The sequence below is a fragment of the Malania oleifera genome, chromosome 4 (genome assembly GCF_029873635.1).
Source record: "Malania oleifera isolate guangnan ecotype guangnan chromosome 4, ASM2987363v1, whole genome shotgun sequence".
Taxonomy (NCBI): domain Eukaryota; kingdom Viridiplantae; phylum Streptophyta; class Magnoliopsida; order Santalales; family Ximeniaceae; genus Malania; species Malania oleifera.
The window spans coordinates 83067027-83094119 of record NC_080420.1 but is presented as its reverse complement, the minus strand read 5'-3'; the positions used below and the strand labels follow the sequence as shown (position 1 = coordinate 83094119).

The 27093-nt window shown below is 36.0% G+C and overlaps 1 protein-coding gene across 8 annotated transcripts in view; it reads left to right on the top strand.

Moving 5' to 3' along the window:
* Positions 1 to 27093, top strand: part of LOC131154193 (pre-mRNA-processing protein 40C) — a 119920-nt gene that overhangs the window by 20520 nt on the left and 72307 nt on the right. For all 8 annotated transcript variants that reach the window (XR_009136385.1, XR_009136386.1, XM_058106789.1 and 5 more), the window contains 3 exons: positions 14314 to 14351; positions 19760 to 19838; positions 24235 to 24702. Coding sequence is in view for 6 of the 8 variants with exons in the window: in XM_058106789.1 (XP_057962772.1) it covers positions 14314 to 14351; positions 19760 to 19838; positions 24235 to 24702 (585 nt within the window). In the remaining 2 variants the exon portion in view is untranslated. The remainder of the gene's footprint in view (positions 1 to 14313; positions 14352 to 19759; positions 19839 to 24234; positions 24703 to 27093) is intronic.

Genomic DNA, 27093 nt, shown 5'->3' with positions numbered 1-27093 from the left:
AAGATAAAGAGAGTTAAGGGAGGGAGAGAGAACGAAGAGGAAAAGTATAGGAGGAGAAGAAGGAAGAGAAGAGGCTGCTGGACACAACAGACAGCAGACCAGGATAGAGAAGAGAAGGTTCAGATCAGAGACAGAAATAGAAAGAAACAGAGGGTCAGGAGTGGATTAGAGAAGTGAACGGAGGAGGAGAGGGAAAATCAGTCAGGAAATATGATTTCAAATGATAAATATTTTATACATTACAAACAAGGTACTTACACATCTAACATTACAACTGAAACAATAATTTACTGAATAATCCCGAAGTACTTAAAATACACAAGATAACCCTAAATTAACTGAAATTATGAAATAACCTGAATCTTTCCCAAATTAAAATAAGAATCCGAGCTACAATATAAACATCTAAACTTCTCCATCGGTAGTTCTCCATTACATAGGTAACTACCAGAATGTTGTGTTGCTGGCCAGAATAAGACTAGTTTTTAATGTTCCAACCCATGAATTATTCAATCTTCTAGAGGAAGATATGGCTGGTGAAAAATCAATTCTGTATAATTGTATTGCAGTTAATATAAGTTTTTTAGCGTCTATGGTCCCCATAATTTAGATATACATCACATATCCATCAAAGAGATTCAGAAATCTAAATCAGAAATGCATTCAATAACTTACTTCCTAGGATGCACTGATACTGACACGGGACACGGATACGACATGATTCCAGCACTGCAATATGGTGATTTTGAAAAAAAATGAGCATATGACACGGCCCGGATACGTTAATTAAGTAGCGGTAAGATTGCTTCTTTGTGACCGGTTGGTCATGGGTTCAAGTCAAGGAAACAACCTCTCTGCATAAAAGCAAGGTCCTGCATACTCTGTGATGACTCTCCCCCTACCCTCGCAAAGCAGGGAGCCTTGTGGCTTAGGGACACCCTTTTTAGAGATATTATTCTTTTAAGATGATAAATATTGAGGTACTTTTAATTGAAAATGAAATGTAGGCATCATTCATGCAGACTTATCATGAGTTCACCTGTCAAATTTTTTTCTAAACAAATATACAAGGAAAAAAAAAGAAAAGAAAAACAGAAAAATGTTTTAGTGCTGCCCTGCCCCCGCCATTTCTAAACATGCCAAAACACAATATCTCTCCATTTCTCTCTACTATACTCCATGTGCTCTCTCTTTCTCTCTCTCTCCCCCATTTGAACAAAACCCCATTGAAAACCACGTACTCATATCCAAAATTCCTATAACCTTCATTTATTGCATTCTCTCCATCAAAATCCTCCCTCCTTCGCTCCCTCTCTCCTATGAACCATGCAAAGCAAGCACTTCTTCCTTTGACTATTACATATCCTGCTCTGGGAGTGCATGGTTAGGAGCCGATGATCATGAATGAAGCAGGAAGAGCTGTAGCCCAAGAGGATTTGATGTTTGTTGCTCTTCAAGGCCAGTATCAAGAATGTAGAAGGAAGAGCTGTAGCCTCAGGGAATTCGATGATTTGTATCTCCTTGAGGCTTTGGCTGAAGCTAAGCAGGAACAAAGCAGCAGGTTTTCTGGAAGGGAATGGACGTCTCCAGCAGAGCAGGGTGGGAGGTCCAGCAGGCAAGGATGATGATTAGGGCAATCTAGAAGGATTTTGAGCCTTGACGTCTGCCTCTTTTTTCCTTTTGTTTTTGTTTGTGTTTTCTATAAAGGGACTGAAGGAAACAAAACACTGTTTTTGCTTCAGAAGTGTCCCGGAAATGTTGGTCCGTGTTGCAGTGTGTCCGGCAGTATCCAGGGCATGTCTGAAAATAAAAACATTGAAACAAATTCTCAACATGCTTCGGGCACATATCAGACTGTGTCAGGCATGTGTCAGTGTCCAAGACGTGTCAGATGCTATCATTTTGGCCTTTTAGGAGTGTCCATGTTTCCTAGCTTGCTTTTACATGCATGGGCAGAAGCTGCATATGTAGGATATCCTTCGAACAACCATCCAAAACATAGGTAACTGCCAAAATGTTGTTTTTCTAGCCAAGTTAAGTGTAGATTCCTTCTGAAATTATTGGGACCTGAGACACAAAAAACTTACATTGACTGTAGTACAGACTTCATTTTTCACTGGCCATATCTTCCTTTAGAAGACACCGAAAATAATTCACGGGTGATTGAACTGTTAAAAACTGTTTTTTTTTTGTTTTTTATTTTATTTTATAAATAAATTTACAACCTAATATAGTGCTTCTGCTTAATCCCTTTAAGATTACAACGAATTTGCATTCAAAGCTGACAATTTTGTTGACTGATGGTTTCAAGAGATTCAATAATTTGCATTGTTAATTTGATACCCCAGATGAATGTTTTGGACTTGATTGCATGAAATAAATTTTTATGTTATGGGGAGTCCCTTGACTTTGCTGGAAGTGTGAATGTGGTCTGCTGGGCATGGACAAGATAGTTATAAAATCTGTTGTAAACTATGGCTACTAAATTTAATTCTAGAAGCTAAACATTATTATTACTCTCTTTTAATGTACGCTAGCTTGGATCTGCATGCAATACTAATTCAACTCGCTCATCAATTGCATATGAACTTGATAAGATTGAATGACAAGGGAAAACAAACAAGGAAACCCAGTAATACTAGAAGTAGAAAACAATGTCTCGCTCTCATTTCTTCAGAGTGACAGCCTCTTGGATGTGCACGCTATACTAAATCAACTCTTTCAATCAATTGTCTTTGAGCTTGATAAGATCGCATCACAAGGAAAAACAAATAAGGAAACCTAGTAATATTGAAACAATGTCTTGCTTTCCTTTCTTTTCCTCTCTTAAATTTCTTCCACCATTCTCATTCTCTCTTGGGATCTACAAGTTCTGATTGGCATGATAGCAAGCAACCTTGCCAGATTGAAGGGAAGTTCTTCAATCTGAGATTCAGGAAGATCAGTGAAGAAGGGTTGGGTGTCTATTTGCTTGAGGACAATCTGGTGTGCTGTGGATCAGGATTACACCTGTCTGTGGGTGGATAAATTTTTGGAAGGATCAATTGATGTGTTTGCGGAAGGTGATTTGGGAGATTTTATTCTTGTCTACCAGCTTGGTTTATGCATAAGTGCACAATTGTTAATCTGGGATTCGGTATGAATGGGATAAGTCATTTGGTATATGTTCCTGGGGGTTTGAAAGGGAATTCTCGGAGCTATTTTGTGGAGTCTTTGAAATCTGTTGCAGAGCCGCAGAGGCCTGATTTCAAAGCTGATGTATTGACTGAGAATGAACATCGAGAATGGGTTTGAGAGGATGGGTTAATCAGTTGGAAGGTTTGAAGTGTGTTTGTTATTGCAGGAATTGTGGCAGTGTGGCAATGAGTGGCAATGTTGCAGTGGCTGGAAAAAGTCGTATGAAGTTTCCTGATTGAAGTGAAAAGCTTGGGGATGAGAATTGTGGGTTTGGGTTATGGTTGCATCAACTAGGCTCTGGAGTGGATCTGTTGTGGTAAATATTGTGTTGGTTCTGGGCTGAATTCTATTTGAATATAGATTATTTTAAAAGTGGCAACACTCAGCTCTACAAAGCGTTATTAATGTTAAGGTCGAAGTTAATCCTGTTATTGCCCAGGAAGTTGCTGAAGTTTTTGAAGTTAAAGCCCATGATGCTGATTGTTTGATTTAATCCAAATTGGTTAAAGGAGCTCTAGGCCAAGGTGTTAGGAGCCCTATGGTAATGGATTCTCAATGAACAGTTCATGTTCACAGCAAGATGGGTTGCTGAAAACATTGAAGTCGGTTACAAAAAAAGAATCAATGATTGTGCTGGGGAGTTGCTTGGATCAGAGAAGTTGGCTTCAGATGATGGGGGTGATGGATGATGGGATTCTTCAATGGCAATTATGAAACAGTTCTGTGTTTTGGCAACAATCTCCGCCTAAATAGCTTGACAGACCAGGGAAAAAAGATGTGTTTTTTTCAGACAAGGAAAGACTTTGATTGGGGTGACTTCAGGAAGCATTCTTGTTGTAGAGGGATTAAAAAAATATTACAAAAAACTTAAAAATTCTGAAAACAGTAAAAATTGCCTTTTTTTTTCATTTCTTTGACAAGATGAATGGAGTGGTGATTGACTTGGAAAGCAAAGATAGACATATTTGTAGGCTGAATATCAATGGCTTCTTTAAGGTTAAAACTTAAATCCGATTACAAATAGCTTGATAGAGAGTATCTTATTGAGGACAGCTCTAATTTTCCATAAAAAGCTATTTGGAAGGCGAATACTCTTACTACATTGATCTTTTTTGGCTTGGGAAGCAACTTTGAACAGGACATTGACCATTGAAAGCCTTCAAAAAGGGGTAAAAGCTGTTCCCTTTGCAAATTTATGAATGAATCAGTGAACTGCATTTTATTATTCTGTCCTTGAACCACAAATTTGTGGGCATTGGCTTTGTTTTTTGTTGGTTTCTCTTGGGCAACTTGCACATGTTTTCTTTTCTGTGCTTGGATGTCACCCTGTTGTTGCCCTTTAAATAGTTTCTTTGCTTGTCATTAAAAAAATCCTAGAGTGATCCAATAATGCTGAATGCTTTAATGTTGTCCGTGTGGGAGCTCTGCACAATCTCCATTCTCCCCTGCTTGGAAAGGACTGTTTGAGTCTTTTGACTTCTAAGGGGGGGATTCAATGAGTTATGAGTGCCTTGGTGGCAGCGGTGGCTGAGGAAAAATGATGAGAGATGGAGGGACTTAATGTGGCTATGGTGGTGGCTTCTTTTGGCTGCATGTGAAGTAGGATGGAGGGAGAGAGAAAAAAATAGGAGGGATAAGATAGGATATACTGTCACTTGGGCAACACTCAAATGCAATTCATAACTCCGTATCATTGACTACAACCCTACTACAGCCTACATGTGCACTTAAGTGGGAACCTTTGATATTAAAATAGGAAACAAAGTCGAAGGCCCAACTAGGAAAGATGACTAAACCCTAACATAATGCCTGAAAAAAAAACTGAAATTACGAGATAATCTAAAGAACTCTTTTAGGCACCTTTGCGTAATGGGGCTTTCAGCCTTTAATTGTGTCCCACAATCACCTCCCTTCATATTGTGATTGAGAAACTAGTCTCTCTCTCGCTCTGGCTTATAGCTGTCAGTGTAGCACTGTGTTTGATTCATGGAAGAAGGTGGAGTTGAATTAACATTCAGATCTTGATTCCCATTCCGACATTTGATTTGCATAAATAAGGTCTGGCTTGCGTTCTGGGTGAATGCTAATTTTCCCATGAATCGGATGGTGATTCTGCTTCTTACTGGTAGGAATTAGAATTCCATTCCTGATTATTTTTTGGAGACAATTATAATGGTCGCTAATTTAAAAATTCTTAAACAAGCAGAACACTTGAGTTTTACCTCATCCAAATCCCAAGCCTTTCTTTTCTCGTTCAACTACCTAACCCTAGCTAGATACTTATCCTAATCCAACTGCCTCTTGTCCACCTCCGCCACTCATGGTGCAGGAGATGCTGCTAGGACAATGATCTGAATCTCACTATTCTTGTCATCATAACCCTCACGACTATTCCTTGATCATATTGATTACGAAGTTTAAACAATGGCTTGCGGGAGAGTCGATGAAACAAGTAACCTTGCCAGTGTGTGCTGACAGATGCTCGCCAGATTAGATGGCAGCCACCAAATTCCAGACTTTATGAACTCCTCTCACCATTAGATCACTGCTATCTACTCCCAGTTTGACATCGTTTCACTTAAGAAAAAAAAACACTTCACTGTCATTTTGTGTAGGACAAGAGAGTCCAACAGCCAGAAATCATCTTGGTATTCATGAAGAAGAGTGCAGTCAGGGGTGGAATCCTGTTGATACCTTGGATTTGATTTCTTATCCTTCCATATCCGCCTCCTGATGGACCTCAGCTTCTCCGTCCTGAAATTTTCTTTCTTAGTTGACTGCTTATTAAAGTTGGTGCAAATCTTTAAGAATTGGTTAAAGCTCAGAATTTATTAAAAATTATTTTCTTGACCTGTGCTTTTGCATGGGCATTATGTGCTGATATATTAATAGTAACTCTGCATTCATATGACAATATACAAGATGCTGATTATTATTATTATTATTATTATTTTTTTGAAAAACTATAAGAGAAGGTCTTTTTTTTTCTCTCTCTTAAGTTAAAATTTTTTATGTTTAAATAATTGCTTAAGTTATTAGGTACTGTTGGTGAATTATGATGGCTTTTTATATTGGGTGTTGATGGTTGTGATTTGAGAGAACAAGATTACAAGAAATAAATAATTATTTTTCAAGGGCATTTTTGGAACATAATTCATTTTACATTCCATTATGGACACTTTTTGTTTTGTGGCCAAATAAGAAAATATGGTTGAATTGGAGTCATATATACTTACAATATTGCAAAATTAAATAATTTGCATTAGGATTTTTTTGGGGATAAAACGGCTTATTTTTTATTCCATTTGAGTCATATGCCAAGAATATCAAATGATAGAACGGAAATTCCGAGTGTCATTCTTTATCTCTGACCAAGCACACATAGTGATTTCATTCTTGTCTTGATTCCATTCCTCCCTTGATTCCTTCCATGCATCAAATGTATTCTGTGAACCAAACATAGTGTGAACTGTTTGAGGTCTTTGAATCCTTTTAAGATGTTTGAGGTCTTAAAAAAATCAAAATTTCATTAGTAAAAATTTAAGCTGCAGAACCTCATGTGCTTGTCCTTTTGGTTAGTGGATCCTCTTTTTCTAGTTCCTTTATGCTTGCAAGTTAACAACGCAACATTTCTTTGGTCCTTTGGCTATGTGTTTTGTTCTTAACCTGTTGTGCCAACATTGTCTTTTGTATAGTCAATTCTTTAGTGTGTGGTGGCGGCGATGAAATATGTTATTTGTTTGATGATGCCTTAAAGAGAAAATCCCATAACAAACTGGGAGAAGTTGTGCGGTCCTTGAAGATTCTTGAATTTCCTTCATTCCAAAGTGTCCAGGATGTACCAAAAACCATGCATCTCGATAACGCCTACCCTTTTTGGATTTGGCAAAACCCTGAAAATTCATTTGCAGGAAATCCCCCATGACCTGTGGAGCCACCAAGCCTCACCAAAACACTCAAAGAGGGCGCACCAAAGATAGTTAGCCACCTGGAAATGAAGAAAGAAGTTTGTTTTTGTTTCATTAGACTCATGACACATGGAACACATGCATATTAAGCTTATTGAGATACACAATCTATATGAGCGCCCTGATCTCAAAAAAATGGGACCTTGACCTTCTAAATGATGTGGATCCAAGGAAAGTACTAGGAAAAGTGTTGGAGGAAGGGCTTTTAAGGAGGTGAAAGAAAAGGGATTTGGTGGAAATAGACCTGGAGAATCCCCCTCTCAAACTCTCTGATCTTCCCTGTTTGAAGGGAAAAAAAGGCTATAGAGTGTTAAGCATGCTGGTGAGTTCATCAATCCCTTTTTCACTGAGATTCCTAAAAAAATGGAGATCCCAAGAAATATAGGCCCCTGTGAATGAAAAGAAAGAGATGATGGTTGCATTGTGAAGTGAGGAAATCTTAAAAAAATGGGGCAACATGAACTCCAATGAACTGCTAACCTGAACATCCTCCCAAAGCTGAATTCTATTGCCAGTACCCACTTTGAAATGGGTGAGAGGAGAAAACAAACAAGAAACCTTTGAAACAAACTTCCAAGGATTTGCATGAGAAACAATGCAATTTCCAACAGTATCTCACCCATTTTGATGGGGCTACATACTTTTTGAGTTGTTGTTACTTTGTGCCATTAGGAATTTACTTCTAAGGGATCCTGCACAATCATTTTCCATATAGAGAGATTTTTAGAAACCACATTGCCTAGACCGATAACTCCTGCTTTGGGTCTCCTAAGTTCCTAGCAGTCTCCCAAGTCCCAACTCTGTTGGCTTGCTACTTATTTCAGTTATTTTGGGGTTGATTTATAAATGTATATGTGTGTCTAGTTACTGTTGGTTGTTTAAATATTGGGTAGTATTATGGAACTTGCAGTTGGCATTTTGAATCTAGAATTTTCTTCTCTTTTATCTTCTCTCTATGCGCAGCATCTCGTCTCCTTCTTTGTCCTCCTCCATCGTCGTCATCATCATCATCATCATCATTTTCATCTTCTTCGTCCCTCTCTTTCTTGTCTCTCATTTCTTCCATCTCCATGCTGCCCTGCATCAGATTTGGTATTTGAGAAGCTTTGAACTGCATCTGAAGCCACAGTGATTACAATTGCGGGCCAGACAGAGCACTGTTCAATGCCAGAACATTACAGCTGTTTCTTCTCATCCTTAAAACACAACTTTGCCAGAAAGAATTCATGGCTTCTCCACCCCCATCAGAGGCAGAAACCTCTGATCGGCCCAATGCCAAATTCTTGCCTCCCTCCAACAGCCGTGATACACTCATGTGTGGGCCCATAGTTGTCCACTTGAGAGTTGAATATTGAATTGAAATCCCAATTTCATGAATTGAGAATTTGCTTGAAATGAATTTGTGCAATTCGATGCAAAATTTTAAAAATCGATTATGAATGACTTGCAACAAGTAAAATAGTAAAATATATTAAAATATCAACAAATATGGATCAACCATGTTTGTAATTGGAATGACGCTTGCCTTTGAAGTAAGTTTTGTGGGTCCAAGTCCTCTTATGATCTATAATCTATTTAAATCAAACGTATGTTGATTTAAAAGGAAAAACTACTCACAAGATATATCATGATCTAGCCATTCGATATCTATCAAGTATCAAATTAAGTTTCTATGAAGTGATGACACTTGTGTTATGTGACTCAAAACTAAAGCATTAAGTGTAAGAGGCTAAGAGCTCAAGATACATTTAAAATATAAGATAAGGTTCCACGAAAAATTTTAAAAAATTGAACTTTATGTTTATGGTGTATTTTTACATATTGAACAATAAAAAATCATGTGTATGCTTTCTTTATAAAAAAAAGGGATAGGAATCAAGAAAAAAAGTAATAAAAAATTGAAATTTATGGTTTTAAAGGGAGCGAATCAGTAAAAAACAATAAAAAATTGAACTCTATGGTTTTTAATAAAAAAAATCATTTTTAATGTATAGGCTTTCTCCAACAGCCAAAACAAGAAAAAGTAACCAAAAACATAGACAAACAAATTTAAAATATAAAAACTAATAGAACTTAGACCTTAAAATCTGGAGAGTGGAGAAGGCAACGTGCCAACCAGAAGGTCACCCACTTAGTTGACATCGGTTTTTTTCTCAAAACTGGTTTCCTTCTCTGTCTCTGGTTTTCTTTGAATCTTATCCAATAGGAGAAAAGGAAGGTGCAGAATGAGAAGGCCGACAGAGTTCTTTCTTCTCTCTTGGAGGACAGATGCAAATAGCAAATAGAAGCCCATCACGTGGAAAAAAAAGTTTGCCTTTAAGTTTGGTTTTAGATGATCCAGGGCCAAATGTTGCAATTCGTGTGATTTGATTCAGTTCATCTATTGACTAGGTGAATTGAATCATATGATTCACCTCGATTCACAGGCTTCTGCAATTCTCCCATGCAATTCAAATTGTTTGATCCCTTTCTCGATGCCAATCATTTGAATCTAATCAAGAATCTCACGATTCTAACAACTATGCATGGGCCAAAGTATTTTGGTTCTCCCCCCTTCTATTTCTCAGCCTTGCTGTAGTGGAATTGTTGCACGAACTCTGCGAACATGATTGCCACTCTTGCCCAGTGATTGCACTTACCCCACTATTTAACTATGGCCTTATTATTATTATTATTTTTTTGCACAACTAAGACATTTTATATACTCGGGGAAAAGCAAAGAAACAAGAAGCTCCTTCAGAAAGGATCAGAATCCACCTTCTAACAACACAGAAACTAACCCAGCAAGAAGAAAAGCTAACAAAGATTGGATATGATACTAGACCCTCAAGAACACCCAGAAGAAGATTAGCTCAAACAAATCTTCACATATTTAATGATTTTTTGGCCTATGATTTCTTTAACATTAAGACCACCCTAAGCATAAAGAATAGAATTTTGAAGCTTCCAATATGGTAAATTAAAAAGGGTAAATCAGTCTGTAAGTATCATTCTCCAGCCCTTTTGGCAAATCTGAAATCCATTTTATTTCCTCAGTCCAGCTGATAAAATTTCTAGCTTTGATCATGTATGTATAAGCTTTCTCGTAGATCTCTTTTGTAATTTTGCAACTGCAAAATAAGTGATCTCTACTTTCACTTCCATCTTCACAAAGCTTTCAATTATAGTCATCTGTTTTTCCTTGAGAAAATAACCTTTTAAGAGTAGGTAATCTGTCTAATATTGCCAGCCAAGCAATAAAAGCACATTTAGAGGTAGCTTTTTTGAACCAAATGACATTATACCAGTGAACAGAGCTTTTCATTTCTCTAGTATGATTCCATGCTGATTGGAAAGGGGAACTCCTTGAAGTAGAGATACAATCTGATACAATCATCTTTAGCATGATTAATATTAATGCTTAATTCATTCTTCAGAAGTGCTGCATTATGAGAAAGCCTTCTAGGCCATTTCCAGCCATCTTTTGACCAGAAGTCAGTCACTTTAGCCTCTAAAATCCCCAGATCTTTGTGAAGATTGGAATCAAAAGATTCAGAAAGGGGAGAAAGATTGAGCCAATTATCTCTGAAGAAGAAGCATTTCTGACCATTTCAAACTTCTACTTTGATTCATTTGTAAGCCTTCAGTGTCGTCTGCAAATTTTTTTTTCCATGTCCAGTTATTAGTTATTACGTAAACCAGGTTTGACTGACCAAATGCTTCTTCCTTTTAAGAGTGCACCCAGATGATCCATGAAAAGCTCTTAGAGGAAAGATAAGCCAGAGTAGCTTAGTAGCAGTAAAATCCCTCCAATATTTTAACAGCTTAATGCCAAGCCCTCCTTGTTCCAAAGGGTTACAGACATCAGTCTACTTCACTTTACAATAAGAATTATTTCAATCATTGCCGTTCCATGACAAGGCTTTGAATTTCTTTGTAGTTCTTTTACTATTGAATCTTGAAGAAATAAAGCAAAAGACATATAACCTTGAATGTTGGCTAAAATAGATTTGATATGCTCTAATCTTCCTTTGTAAGGCAGAAATTTATGGGTCCATGAATAAATTCTTGCTGAAATTTTCTCCATGGAAGATCACAATCTGTTTTACCGATCCTCTTGGTTACTAAAGGCAAAGCAAGATACCTGACAGGAAGAGGACCGATTTTAACGGAAAACCTCAGAAATTTCCTTCATTTTTAGTTGAGTCATCCCAGAGCAAAATAATTCTGATTTCACAGTGTTGCATTTTAGACCAGACATGTAAAAGAAATTTTGAGTATGTTTAATTCAAGCAGAGCTTCAGAATCCACTTTGGCAAGAATAAGGAGGTTATCAGCACACCTCAACTTTGTTATAGCCAACTTGCTACACCTGAAATGATAAGAGAATAGCCTCAGCTAAACTGCATTTGTCAAAAGTCTTTTTAAAACTTCCATCACCATAACAAAATGATCAGGAGAAAGAGGATCTTCCTGTCTTGAGCCCTTTTTTGCCTTTAAAGTACCCTTAAATTGACCCATTAATAACAAGGGAATGGGATGAAGTTGTAATGCATTCCTGATTCATGAAATAAATTTGGGAGGTGTATCTAAGGGTCTGTTTGGTATCTTTGCTGTTTCCTGTTTTTTGTTTCTGTTTCTCCACAGTAAAAAAATAGATTATAAAAATGCGCTTGTTTTTGTTGTCTGTTTTCATTTTCAGTTGTTGGTTTTCAGCTGTTTGCAAAAAAACTGAAAACCAGATTTTATGGTTTTCAGTTGTTTTGGCAACCCGTTGCCAGAAATTTTAATATCCAGAAATAGTTTTTTTGGATTAAATTATTCATCTTATACATTTTTAAACTAAAATCAAAATTAAATGATATATAAATTTAAATATACTTAAAAAATATACATAAGTTTTAAAAATAATAATAGAGCCAATTTCAAAATACAATTACTATTTTTCAATTGTCATGTCTAATAAAATTTTTATTATAAAGTAAATTTTGAAAGTAGAACATTAAGTAAAAAATTATAATAAAATTTTTTTATTATAGTAATTTTTTAATGTGTATTATTTGTAATTTTATTATTTTTATCATATTTTTATAATATTTTGATTGAAAGATGAAAATGAGCATTTTTTTTTAATTAACTTTTTAATTTGTATTAGTTTTATAAATGTTAACCAAACAGGTTGCTAGTTTCTAGTTTTTAGCTTCTGTTTCTAGTTTTTGATTTTCGTTTTTGCTTTTCGCTTCTCTAATTTTTTACAGTGATACCAAATGGTCCCCAAGCTTTCCAATATCCCAATAACAAAATACCAGCTAACAGAGTTGAAGAATTTTTTGAGATCCACTTTTAAAGAAAACTTTGAGCCTTGTGATTTAGATGGCACAAGTGTAGAAGTTCTTGAGCCAAAAGGATATTATCTTGCATTTTCTCCTTTTTATAAATGCAGTTTGATTCAAATCAATGAAGTGAGCAATTTTTAATCTGTTGGCCAATATTTTAGTGATGCATTTATAAATGAGATTGCAGCAAGCCACAGATTTGAATTCACTTGGAAAAGAGGGATTTATTATCTTGGGAACCAGACCTAGTAGGGTAGCATCCACTTGTTTCAAAAGCTTAGCATCCTTCATAAACATCATTTTCAACAATAGGGCACCAGTGCTTAAAGAATTTGCCGTTAAACTCTTCAGGTCCCAGAGATTTTTCATCTGCAAAAGAAAACATAGCTTTTTTAGCTTCTGCCTTACCCACCTCCCTGTTCAAATTCAGTTTGGCTTCTTCTTTCCAAGAAAAAAATTATGACAGACTTTAAGGAATTCAGCTTGCATTGAATAACCTCCTTGTTCTTCTTTCCAAGTAGATTTTCATAAAAAGGATTATCTCTCTATAAGTATCCTCAAAGTCTCTCAAGACTTGTCCCCTTCGAATCTTATCTGCTTTTTTGTTTTTTTATTATTATTATTATTATTATTATTATTATTATTATTATTATTATTATTATAAATGTTCTTTACTGCCTTGCTTGATTCGTGATATGCAATTTATATGCCCTACATGCTAAAAACTTGTCATGATTGCATTTTCTAAATTTATTTTGATTCCAAATTATGCTAATTCATCTATTTTAATATTTTTTCAAAGTTCCATTGTAAATTTCCATCATTTAGCCTAAATTTCTGTCATTTTTTAAGATCAAAATTGAAATAAAACAAAATTGAAGTCAAGATTTCTGTTGAAATATCCCTAAATTGAGACCACTGAAATTTCCATTGAGATCAAATTTTAAGTTGTTGCTTACAACAGTGAGGTGAAGTGATTTCCTTGAACAAATGTTTCGGGTCAGGATGTGGAAGCATGTAATCAACAATTCAAACAGTGTGAGGTGCGAAGTGAGTGAGGGCGGTGAAAAGATGCCATTATTAGATTTTAAATTGGACTATCTTTTGATTTCTTTTATTTTCCCACCTTTTTAGCAATTTGAGAACTGATAGGAATGGGAGAGATTACTATTCACTTTGGTGCTGTAGCATTTGGGGACTTAACTTTTCTTGTGAATTTAGTACTGCAGATATGTATTTTTTTTTGTTAAAAAAAAGGCTCAAAATTTGGTATTTTCTTCACTTAATACCTTCTCAATCTGCGAAATATGAGTAGAAGTTCAGTTCATGGATGAGCTTGTTTTACGAAATCCACTGATCGTAATTGAACCAACATTATTATTTCCCTAATATAAAATGATTCTTGAGAGCCTACATTTAGCAAAATCGGGTTTGTTCAACTAACTTCAGCAGATTGATTTTCGAAATCCACTGAGTGTAATTGAATCAAATTTTATTATTTCTCTTCTGTAAAAGGGATCTTGAGAGCCTAAATTTAATGGAGTCAGGTTTGTTGAACTAACTGTGCTTTCAGCTGTATTTCTATTTAAGCCTGCTCGTCTGTTACCTAGAATTTAGTCAAGTGTTGAAAATTTGAATTTTGATTTGCTAATGAAGATTTGAATTTTTATTTGCTGTTCTTTTGCACTATGCTTTCAAAATATGAGGAAGTTAAAAATCAGCCGTGCTGGCTGTTACTGCCTAGAATTTGTGTGCGCATGCCCGAGTTTTGATTTCTCATTGTATTTACACCCGTTTCTCTCTTCTTGGTTCACTTGAATGATTAGTTTCTTTCCTTGGTTGTATGGGTGCAGCCAGATAAAGTGACTGTGCAGCCAACTGCAGTTTCATGGTAATTTCATTGTTCCTCTCATTTCTCCGTTCTGATGTTGTTGTCAAATTTTATGTTATTTGCTTGGTGGATACCCTTTTAGGACTTAGGATTGACAAGCCTGAGCTCGTTCTCATTTGGGTGCTTTCTACGTGAACTAAAGCATATTGGATTTTCAGTAAGCTCTGGTGGAATAGGGTTATGCATGTTTTGATATTTTTAATTTTTTTTTTTTTAATTTTTGATTTTTTGAAGTTCTTATCTGTGCTAAGAAGGTATAAAGCATGCTTGAATATTTATTTATATCAGTGAACCTGCTGTGAAATAGTGATCATGGACAGTAAGAGTGACATATTTGCACTATACTAATTAAAGAAATTGTTGATGTTTCTCGCGTAATGGTTATGGTTCCCCCCCCCCCCCTCTCTTTACAGTGTTTCACTTTCTATTGCTTTTCCTATTAATTTCTGAAGACATTGAAGAAGCATTGCTACACTAACCTGATGTGGTTTAATGGGTGATTTTCTAGTGGCTCTCTGGTATGCATGGAACACTTGTGATATTCCTTCTTGATTGATTGTTTGTTTTAAAAATTTCTTTTAGTGGGCTGATATTTGCACAGTTGCAATTATATTTCATTGCTTTCATCACTTTCCTACTTTGTCAAGAAAAGGGGAAAAAAATCACAATTGGCGTACAGCAGTCAAAACTTATTTTCAAATTTTATTTTTGATTAAAAAATAAATATATTGAGAGAAGGCAGAAAGATACAAAGAGGAGTATGAGGCACCCTCCAAAAACCAAAAAATATAAAAACCAAGAACAGAAATAGCCAAATAGCTTGGGAAAATGGCATCTGGATACAACTAGTTCACCTCCATACTGGTAAAAGAATAACTACAGCTAGTAAGATGGCTAAGAATCAGTGGTTGCCTTGGTGGCTTAGCGACTCCACTCATGTTGATATAAGTAATGAGCTCTCAATCAGTGCTTTTAGCAAAGAATGATTTGACAGAGTGCAAGCTTAAGCGACAGAATTTTCTGGACCTGGTGCAAAAAAAGGAACTGAACCAATTCTGACTTAGCTTTGGAGGGCTGACATTGAAGCATGCTTCAACTATTTTTGTTTTACAAGTTGTTCTCAGGAGACGAGTAGAGGTTGGGGAATGATATTATTGAGCTCTTAACGTTTTTGAGCATCAATTGGTGCTGTCTGCGGGAATGCTTGAACAAAGGTCTAGTCAATCTATAAGGTAATGTGTAAGGATGAAGGGATTCTCCTCAATGGAGGAGAGAAGGTAAACAGAAAATTTTCCCCAAGTTCCCATGAATAAAATCTTGTGATTTTGGCAAATAAAGTGACTGAACTACAGAAAAAACTCAACATCCTCTTGCAAGAAATCCAAGCCTTTTTGGTAGTAGGTAAATGTTGGGCTCAATTTTGGTGGCTGATGAGGTGTTTGAGGATTTGCATGATGGAGTGAGTTTGAATTTTTATATAATGCTTTGGTTTGAAAGGGTCTCAGATCTAAGTAGAAGATTTGTATTAGGTATTGCCTGCCCAATTCTCCTTTTCCTGTTATTATTCATGGGGAGCCTTAAACTTGTTTCACTGCCTTGAGGTGTGTGTTAGGGCAACCCTTTGTCCCTTCTTTTATTTGTTCTTGTAGTGGATGCTTTGAGCAGATTGGTTGATAGGGCTGTGCCTGTTGGGAAAGGTTTTCTGCAGTGTATCATTGTGGTGGGCAGTGAGTGATTGTTTTGTCTTATTTGCAGGTTGTTGATGTGGCTAGTTTTTTCCCATGGATAATGATAGGGAGTGTTGAGAGGGTTTCTGGCCAAAGTATTAACATGGGTAGCGGGAGTGGTATTGCTGTTGTTAATTTGAGTTTTGTTAGGGTTCTAGTACTTCTTTTTTTTGCGGTGTGTGGTGATTTGTGGTGGCATTTTACTTGTATAGGTGTCGTTTGCTCAATTTATGGATATTTCAATTTTGATAGAAACTTTGATTTCAATTTAAAGAAACAGTAGAAACTTACAATAAATTATGGAAATTATGAATGGAACTTTGGGAAATATTAAAATAGATGGTAGTGAATAATTTATAAGCAAAATAAGAAACCTCAACAATTTTTTCCTCAATATTTACTTTAAATTTCCATAAGTTTGATCTGTATATGTAAAATTTTGGGAATACCAGAAATTTCAGCCAAAATTTTGGAAAGGAGTATCAAAAAACCTTGTTTTTGTTTTAACCCTCCCGAAATTTTAACCTAGAATTTGGTGAAATTTAAGAGTATGTTTCTAGGTTTTTGACTATAGGGATCCTATGGTTACCTTAGTGTCTGAGGTGTTTTGATGGTTGGCAGTTTGTTTTGTTTTGTTTTTATTTATGTTTATTTATTTATTTTTTTGAGCGAGGGGGATGTATTACTTATATGTTTTTGTAAATATTTGTGGTAGGTAATTTTTTTTTCTTTTTTCATTTTCATTCATTGTATCTGTTTTATTCCTGACATAATTCACCTATTTCTTTTATGATTGCTGAGGGGGAGTCTATTTTGCGGAATTTTAATTTTCACTGTAATCTCAATGATTAGGAGGCGATTGAGCTTTCTTTGCTGCTCAACTTTTACAATTTCCTTGAGGGATTATAGATTGTGGACTTTAGATTATGTTTTCTCATATATCATTTTCTTTCTTGATAAAGAAAGAAATTTATTAGGGATAGAGGAAAAAGAGTACACTGAGAAAGAGAGAAGGGAGGATAAGTCCTCCAAAATAAAAAGAAAAAAAAAAACAAAAAAACCTAAAAAAAAACAAATAATTACAGAACAGCTATACTGGAGTAAAGCAACTAGATCCTGTTGTAAATCTGCCATAGGTAATTGATAAAAGAACCCATTCATCAAAACCAATGATGGCACAAGAACTATCCATTCTCTTGAAAAGTCTGGCATTTCTCTCCATTCATAAACACCAAAAAATAGCCATAAGTGAGCACTGCTGCAAAGCCTTTCTCTCCAATCTCCTAGCCATTCTGTTAAGAATCAGCAGTAGGGTTACCACCTAAGGGGACACCTAAGTAAGTAATGGGCCAACTTAGATCATGATAAAACAGAAAACCTAGAATAATGACTTTGAGTTAACCCCAATACTCACTATTATGTTGCTTTTAGAGAAGTTGAACCTAAGACCAAACACTTTGAAGCACCAGCGAAATGGTAACATGTTGGGAGCTACCTGGAAAGGAAAAAAAATGGTGTCCTGCAAATTGCAAACCTTTGTCCTGCAAATTGCAAACCTTTATCCCTTCAGCCGACCTCTATCAACCATTCAACTCAAAGCATCTGCAACAAAGTGAATTGGATAAGAGAGAGAGGATCTCCCTATCACAAATCCCTAGAAGCTCTAAACCATGATTTAGCATCCCCGTTCAGAACAGGAAAAGCAACCAATGAAAGGCTCCCTATCATCCATTTCCTCCATCTTGCTCCGAATTCTTTCCTGTCCGTCACTTTATCCAAAAAACCCCAACTAACAAGATAATAAATTTTTTCAAAATCAATTCCCTTTTAATTCATCTGACAGCATCCTCGACAACCTCATTTAGCTACCAGAGCTACGTATAAAATCTGTCTAGTTCTTGTTTAGGTGAAGTATCTACTTTACCAATAGTTGAGACTCAGTTGGAATATGTTTCTTCTAATATTTTTACTAATGTAATTTTCATTATGGATGGACAAATATTGATCTCTCCAATGCTGGAATCAGACCTACTATTAATGTGGCATTTCCAATTCCAGAGTAGGATTGGTAGCTCAAATTAAAGCCATGAAACAAGTAGCTGGAAAATCCAAGTTGGAATTCCCATAGTCAAAGTGGTCTCATATATCTTTCTGCAATCACTTGATTCTTTCTTCCATGCCTTTTTGTTTTGTTAAATATATTTACATAGCAATGTTCCTTTCAAGGTCATGGCATTTATTTTGTTGGCAGTTCTTTACCCCTGGATGCTTGCATTATTTATCCTTGGATGTATTTTGGTAGTGTTGAGAATCATTTATGTGTATTTTTGCATTGCATGGTGGCTTGGGGTCTGCAGAATAGATTGTTTGGTTTTTCTTTGGAGAACTAGGTTTGTGTCGATTTGCTGGGAGTTTCTTAATTCATTTAGAGGATTTGGTGACAATTAGGATAATGAAATGTTGTTGCAATTTTTTTTTTGTGTTTTGGGCCATTTGATCGGAAAGAAATCCTGTTACTTTAACGGATGGTTGTTGCTTCTACCATTTTTTTCACATGGATTTCAGATTCTTGTGTTTCTTTGGGCCTTTTTTTTTTGGTTGCTTCAAATGGATTAGCATTTGGGACTTTTACGGAGACTAGTAAATGCATCTATTTTGGTCTTTTTAATTTTGTAAAAGTACTCAACGTATGACATTTTTTCATAGAAAGAATTCAATAATTTATTATTGTCTTTTCTAAATTCAATATTGTAGTGTCTTTTGTTTGTAGTTATCGTGTTTATGACTAAAATAAAATAAACTAATATTATAGTACATAATTATATGTCTCAAACACATTAAAAAAACTATTATTGGAGTGCCAAGGAATGGCCTGAGAAATGTTAAAATTTTAAAATTTAAGTAATTTACACATAAATTGTCAGTGCACTTTTGCTCAAAATTTGAGCAGTCTCAATGTGATCATTCCTATTTGTACTCAAAAGGGTTTTCAATCGCAAACTTCACCATGGAAAATGTGTTTCATATTCAAAATTTCCACAAATTCCATTGAGATTTTGATAAATTTTGGATTATTTGTGGAAACTTTAGTTGGAAAAATTGTTAGATGGATATTGGCCGTTGGTTTGATTTTGAGGGTGGTGGAAAGTTGAAATTTTGAAGGTAATTTCAACAATTTCTTAGAAATTTAAGACCATGCTCTTCTCTTGAATGGGTTGCCAGTTGATACTATTTGTCCAGCATTTTGTGAGAGCGTGTTTATAATTGGCGGTGCAAAAATATGATTTTGCATATTTCTATATATTAAGAAAATAGACCTAATCCTATTTTTTCTCATAAAAGAGATCTGAAGAAGAACAATTAATTATTGCTGCATTGTTAGATATTATTTTCTTTAATAATTTTATGTAATTCTGTAAAGCAGAACATATTATGACTAATATCAGTTGTTAGTTATGAAGAAAAAGAAAATAAATTTATGTTCTTATTTAAGAACTTTGAGGGGCATGGTGTTGCAGCTCTTACTTGCATGTTTCGGCATGATGCTCGTTTTTAGTAAATGATCTTTTTCCCGCTTTTGTTCATTCAGATATTATCACCATTGCAAGAATCTTTGCCATGTCATAGCAAGACATTGATTTATCCCTTGTTTGCTTAATTTTATCATGTCCTCTTGCTCAGGGAAAAGCTAGTTGGTACAGATTGGGCATTAGTTACTACGAATGATGGCAAAAAATATTACCACAACACTAAAACGAAGGTAATTGTCAATTAAGCCTTTAGATTCTCTCTCTCTCTCTCTCTCTCTCTCTCTCTCACACACACACACACACACACACACACACACGCACACATAATGATAAAATAAAATATTTTATGTTTTCAAAAAAGCTCCATGCCGCACTTAACATAGGTGGTCTGCTGTCCAGTTTATTTTGCTTCAATAAAATTTTCCCTTGCTGGTGTCATCTGTTGTAAATTTCCTCCCACATGTGGAAGTTGCATGTAGTGCATGTACATATTTTTCTTTATTTTTTTTGTGTTATTTTTTTGTTAACTTTAAATGTTGTTACCAACCTGGGATATTAATGGGCATTAACTTATGCTGTAAGAAAGTGGGCTTTTACAGATATTTCATTTGTACATCTTTACGTTCCAATGACTTCAAACTTAATCACATTTACACAAACCATATATTTATACTCATGCACACAAATGAGAGAATCTAGAACAGAAATAGAACAAGGAGATAAGAGAAATATAGGGGAGAAGGTGAATAAACTGGGGTTAGGGTTTTGAGGGGTAGAGGTAGGATTGCAAGGAACTGGTAATCTTAATTATTAATATGTCGACATCTAGGCCGAACAATCTTCTTTGACTTATAAATAATGTCTTCCTTTGTGAGGAGAAAGAGATGGCTCTCATTCTATCTCTCTCGTGAAACGATCCTCTCTCTCTCTCTCTCTATGGCTTTGGAAGTAGTAGGCTATGTTAAAACGCTTGATTCAGATCGCAGGATGTAACTAGATGGGTTAAATTCACCAAAGAAGCGGCTCTTTGGTTTGCCGATGGTCTATCCGATTTCATTTGGTTGGAGGGGCGTTCATGAAACATCCACCTGGGAAATCTGCAGTACTGGATGTCAGTTAGGTAAAAGAGTGGGGAATTTTTTGTTGGAGTTAGGGCTGGGATTGGAAAGGTAAGAATTTTTCTGTGTTTATTTGTGGTGGCCCAAAAAGGGATGGATGGTGAAGCTTTGCAAGCAAGTTTTGCGAATTAGCTAAGGAGCTTCGCCTTCAAATTGGAGGTAAAGGTGTTGCAAGTTCTCTTGCTCCCAGACAGCGGAGTCAGGTGGTGATGGAAGGGAAGTAGGTGAAGGAGAGAAGGTAGCGCAAGTAGATTCCAATCAGGAAAGCAGGATGTGGTGCTTTTGTGCCTTCAATGTGGGGTTGAGTTGCAGAAGGTTTCTGGGCCTGCTCAAACTGTTAAGGTGGCTAGGGCTCCAAGGATGTTGCGATTCTAGCTGAGGCGGCTAGGGTTATGCTTGGGCAAGAGGAGGCCACGAAGTCTGGGCTGGGCAGACTACTCCTTGTTTTGGATCTGGGCCAGATAATTGAAAAAGGAGGAGCATCCTTTTTAACTAAATGGGTCACTTAGTTGAACAAGCTCATATTGTTCTGGGTCCTATTTTGGATGGTAAGTATGGATCACCTCTTATGGGTCTCTCGCAGAAGGGTTAGGTCTTTAAGGCCCATAATAAGGGAAAGGGTAATTGGGCTGATCAACTCATGGATTCTGACAATGGGCAGACCCAACTCCCTAGCCTCAATTCGCAGGAGCAGAATACAGGGAAGAAAGATTTTCACCCATCTGTAAACTAAGTCCAAAGGTTTTCTCCAGCTTGCAATGACATACATGGAATAGATCATGGTTCCGAGCACATTTAGGATGCCAATATCTTGACTTCAATAAAGTCTCTTGGTGACAAAGATCGAAAAATAAGTTTGAAGTTGGCCAATGATTCTGGTTCTGCAGAGGGACAAGAGGTTGGTGTCATGAAGGCTGACAGAGGAGACGGTTATCTGGGTTGGAAATATGATGTTTCCAGATCCAAGTCAGTTAATTCTATGGGTCCCAAGGTTTACTTTTTGGAAGGCTGCTCTGATGGATGTGGAAATAAGGAAGTTATACAAAGAAAAGAAAGAGCACTCTAGTGAGTCACTGCCAAAGATTTTAAAGATTTAAAAGGAGAGTTAAGTATTGAGGGAGATATTTTTGCTAAGAATATGGACAATTCTTGTGATGGTTCTAGCAAAGGAATTGGTGAATTAAAATGGGGGATCTATCAGATAATGATAGTGACGATCTTAGTGAGTTCAATTGTGTTGATGATGATGTTAGGGAACAATATGGATATATTTTTGATTCCTGTGATGTTCTAGGAGACTTCATATATATGTATATATATATCTGTTTCCATTGGAAGAATTGGAGGGGTTTTCTTTGGAAGTTTAAGATCTTTAAGATAAATTGGATTTAAAGTTGTTTGATCCCGGAAGAAATGACAATTTGATGGGGGTAATAACAGGGCTAAGAAGGGCCAGTGGGAGTTTGCTAACTTGAAGTGTTCAGTTAGTTACAACGAAAATAATTGAATAGGGGTTTCTTTCTTTCTTCTTCGTCTCTTTCTTTATTCTGGTGGGTGTATTTCCTGTCCCCTTTCATTTGGAACTTCTTTTTCTCGTTCTAATGCACTTTTCTTTTAATAGAAAAAAAATCACTATCTAACAATATAAACAAAATAATGCCTTCATGGTTAGCTTAGTGTAGTGGTTCCCTTGGTAACCTAACCCCTTTTGCTTGCCCTTCTCTCTAATTTTTTTTCTTTACTTCTTCTATTTCTCCTCCATTAACCTTTATTCGGTTAGTTGTATTTAATTAACATACATGCCTGATGTTGATAGGTATTAAAACTCAAAGAAATAATAATAAAATAAGAGAGTAGACAGAATCATGTAAGGAAACTAAGACCAGATTTAGTATGGGTAATAAGAGTTTATATTGAGTTGTGTTTCCTTTTTGGGTATTATCTTTGGTTGAATGTGGATCAATGAAGTTTTAATGATCAATTTTTGCTATGGATAAGATGAACTTGTAACTCTTTTGTTATTTAGAAATCTTATAGGTACTGATAAGAATTCATTGGGATTAAATTACTTGTTATCGACGTGGATTAGAGAAAGTTTGAGGGCCGTTAAATCCACTTATAGTAGAAACCCAGGGAATTGTGCTGTCAAGAATGGCCTCCATCATAATGGTTGGACTTCAAAAGTTTCAAAGGAAGCTCACGACATGGGTGTTTAGAGATATCTTAGAAAAGTATGGGAGATTTTCTTCCCTCATCTATTTCCAAGTGGGAATGGAGAGGATGTGTTCTTCTGGCATGACATTTGGTGTGGAAAGTCCCAACTCAGATCCTCTTTCCCTTCCATCTTCAGATTTTGCGTACAACAAAGATGCCCTTATTTGCCAACACATGGAACTTACTAGTCAAAGGATTGTTTAGGATATTCCTATGAATAAGAATGCTTTTGATTGGGAACTTGATACTTTTACATATTTTTTCAGCAATCTCTATAAGACTCATTTTTAGGCTAATTCAGATGAGCCCAAATGGGCTTTTTGAGCAAAGAGGGGAACTTCATTGTCAGCTCTTCCTACAAACACCTTTGTCCCTGGCTGAGAGCAGCACTAACTTCCCTTGGAAGCTGATTTGGAAAACGGAAGCCCATTCAAAGGTTGCCTTTTCACTTGGGAAGTTACTCTTGGAAGAATCCTTACCTTGGACAATCTTCAGAAAAAAAAGGTTTTCCTCGTCAATAGATGCTTTTTATGCATGGAGCAGGAGGAATTGGTTGGTCATATCCTGCCATTAACAGGTGGGCCACCTGTTTTGACGCAGATGCTGTTTTTTTGTGTGTGTCGTGCATGCATAAATCGTTTGTAGGTTAATTTTCCAGAATCGTTTAAAAGTATTGTTTTATTTTGCCTCTCGTTTGCCAATCCTTTTTGGGGATAATTTTGCATGAATGAATTATATTTTTATAAATAAATATTACTGACATGCCTAAATGTATCATATCAAGAGTAATTAAAGGAACCTGAGGCAGTTTTCAATCTGAATTTTCCCTGATTGTTCCTAAAATGCTGTTTTATATAAGTTTAAAATTAAAATAAAATTTTCAGTTAATGTGTAATTTAGTAAATTAATGTTCTTTACATAACATCCCATAACTCCATAATTCTTCATTGTCTACATCATTCCTCCATTATTTCCTCAAATTTTGGGCTGTGGAGCACACACGTAGTGTGTATCCAGAGCTACTATTTTTGTCCCACTTAATTTTGGTTACACTTATTTTTGAGATGCTCCTTTGTATTCATATTCCTCTAGCGTCTTGGATTTCTCTGATTTGTACGCTTCAATATAATATTTTACAAAATTTATGAACTCATGTCATGCAGGACGATTGTTGGTTACCATTTTAATTGATAGATAATGTTATGAATGTTCTATTTTTGAAAGATACCAATCTTATAAAAATATTTTTATGATCTGTTATAACTCCATCTTGCTATTTTGTTTTACCAATCAGTTAAGCAGCTGGCAGGTCCCAGCTGAAGTAGCTGAGTTGAGAAAGAAGCAGGATGGTGACAATTCAAAAGAGCAGTCAGCTTCAATGCCAAATACTAATCCGTTAATCGAAAAAGGAGCTGCTCCAATTAGTTTGAGTTCTCCTGCCATTAACACAGGTGGTCGTGATGCAGCAGCTATTAGAACTTCCGGTGGCCCTGGATCAACATCTGCACTAGATTTAATTAAAAAGAAGTTAGACTCTGGAACTCCTGTTACTTCCTTGCCTGTTCCAGCTTCATCAGGACCAGTAGCAGTTGAATTAAATGGCTCAAGAGCAGTTGAAGCTATAGTTAAGGGCCTACAGAGTGACAACAGCAAAGATAAACTCAAGGATGCTAATGGGGACGGTAATATGTCTGAGTCCTCTTCTGATTCAGAGGATGCGGATGGTGGTCCAACAAAGGAGGAGCGCATTATGCAATTCAAGGTATCCTTTTTTCTTGTATCGTTGTGGAGTTTGGAGGTTGAGAAGGTCTTAACTGTACGCATTTATTGTGTCTTTTTTTTTTTTCTTTTGCTTTGGCCCTTGGTATCAGTTCTATATTTCATATATTTCTAATCCTTATTATTGTCAAAATATTCTAATCCTGTTTAGACTTCCCCACTTCATTTACTGAGTGGTAGGCATGTTCCCTTTTTATTTCTATATTGTCTGAGTAGCTTGTACTAACATCAATTCATTTGTGAAATATTTTATAATGTCATTTTCTAATTATTTTGTTTGTTCATATGACGTGAACGAATAGTGCTTCTTGGTGCATTTATGTTGTATGACTCTGCCCTAAAGTAGTTTGTGTGGGGTCTATTTAATGATTAATGAAGGTTCCTGATGTCAATTTTGTTTGTGCGGTACTCCATTAGGTTGTAATTCTTTTTTATTCTCCCTCAGTATATTAATTTTCTACCTGAAATTTTTTTTAACTTTGTTTCCAACTTGTTTCTCACTCATGCAACTTAATTCTGTTTCCAGAAGAATTGGATGTCAACTTGCCGCCAATCATTGGCTAGTTTACATTTGTTTATGAGTTTTATGATCTGGAGGGAGGGCTTTTTTTTTGAAAATGGTGGTTTGATCAACAATTTACAGCGTAGTGATGGAATATTGCCTACTCCTGTGGAGGAAATTCACAGGGAGGACTTAGAAGTTCAAGATATTTAGGATAAAATTGATTTAAAGCTGAGTGATATTGGAGGGAATGAAGTTTGCTTGGATGATGGCAAAAGTCACAAATTAAAGGGTCAAAGGGAATTGGTGAATTTGAAGAGCTCGGTAGATTATGACGGAAAGGGTTTAAAAAGGGGTTTCCTTGGTTTATTTTTTCTAGTTTCATGTTGTCATTTTCTGTATTTTGTTTTTTTTTTCCCCTGTTTTTTTTTGGTAGCTTCTTTGTTCCCGCACATTGTACCTTCTTTTTTCTCTATCTAATATACTTTCTTATGTTATAAAAAAAAAAAAAAACTTCCACCTTTTATAGCACTCTTTTCCCACCAAGCCTTAACTAAATGAATAAAAAGAGGATGAGATGACCACATGTTTTGAACCTTGAAATGAGTATGTTCCCACCTATGATGACTTGAATCAATAACAATATGAAAATGGTCAGACATCATCAGCTGAAGAACTTCTTGAGACAATTTTGGAAAAAAGCCATTGCACTTTGTATTAAATGAGGAATCTTTCCATTTAAGTACCTATGAAATGACTGGCAACAAACCACGTAAATTGTGTATTTGATAAGCGTTCGTCTCTGAAGCCACACCCTTTAGTGAAATTATCAAGCCCTCTCATCCAAGAATTTGGCTTGGAATGGAATGGAATGGAATGACATTAAAATAGCCAAACAGATTAATTTGAAGAACAAAGATCATGCATAGTAGAGGGCTCCTCCAAAGTAAAAACTTCCAAGTCTAGGTGGATTTGGGCTGTATACTGAAGTAAACCCTACCACCTCTACTATTTCACCTGTAAGAGAATAGAGAGAGAAAAAGATCCCAAGAGGGAAGGGCCTTGCAAACTCACTAAAAAAGATGGCCAATAACAAGGTTACCCATTGGTAAACGACATGGTGGCAAATTCTTAAAATCTAGATTTCCAAACAGTTTAAACCAAGAAACCAATTCTACTTTAGACTTCCTAAATCATAATCAAGTTTTGGAAAACCTTAGAACTAACAGTTTGTGAATCGTAACAATCAACCAATTCTACTGAGGTGCCTTTCTGAAAAAGCTTGATACAATCAGAAAAATTTCCCAATTGGAATCTCCTCTTGCATCAGCTCAACTTCCCTAGTTCTTGGGATCTTTGTTCTCAGCTGCCGAATGTGAATTGAGCATACTGATTCTTCTCTGTTCCATTGCCTCCTTTTGAATGCTTAAATTTAATTCCTTGCTTCATAGCATCAGCAGGTGAACATCCCAAATCCTCAGCAACCTGCCTAGCAACCATTGGGACCTTTCAGCTTCTTCAGACCAGTCTCTCAGATGAAATCACTGCTATTTTCATCTATACTTGAGAGATGTTCTCTCTGGGAAATCTCATGGCTTGCTTTATCTAATGAAGGAGAAAATCTAGAGATGGCTCTGCTATTAGTGGGTTTGTTTTTAATTTTCCTGACCTGTGCTAGCTGATCATGATTATCATTATGCACTTTAGGCTCAATTTTCCTTGCTGGGTTTGTTGGGCTTGAAATGAAGAATCACATATTGGATGGAACTTGGACTGCATGCTTTCAACCCAAAAACACCCAGCCTAGTACTGTTTATTTTTTATTAAAATTTATTTATTTTTAAAAATCGGGAAAGTTGGCATTCAATAAAG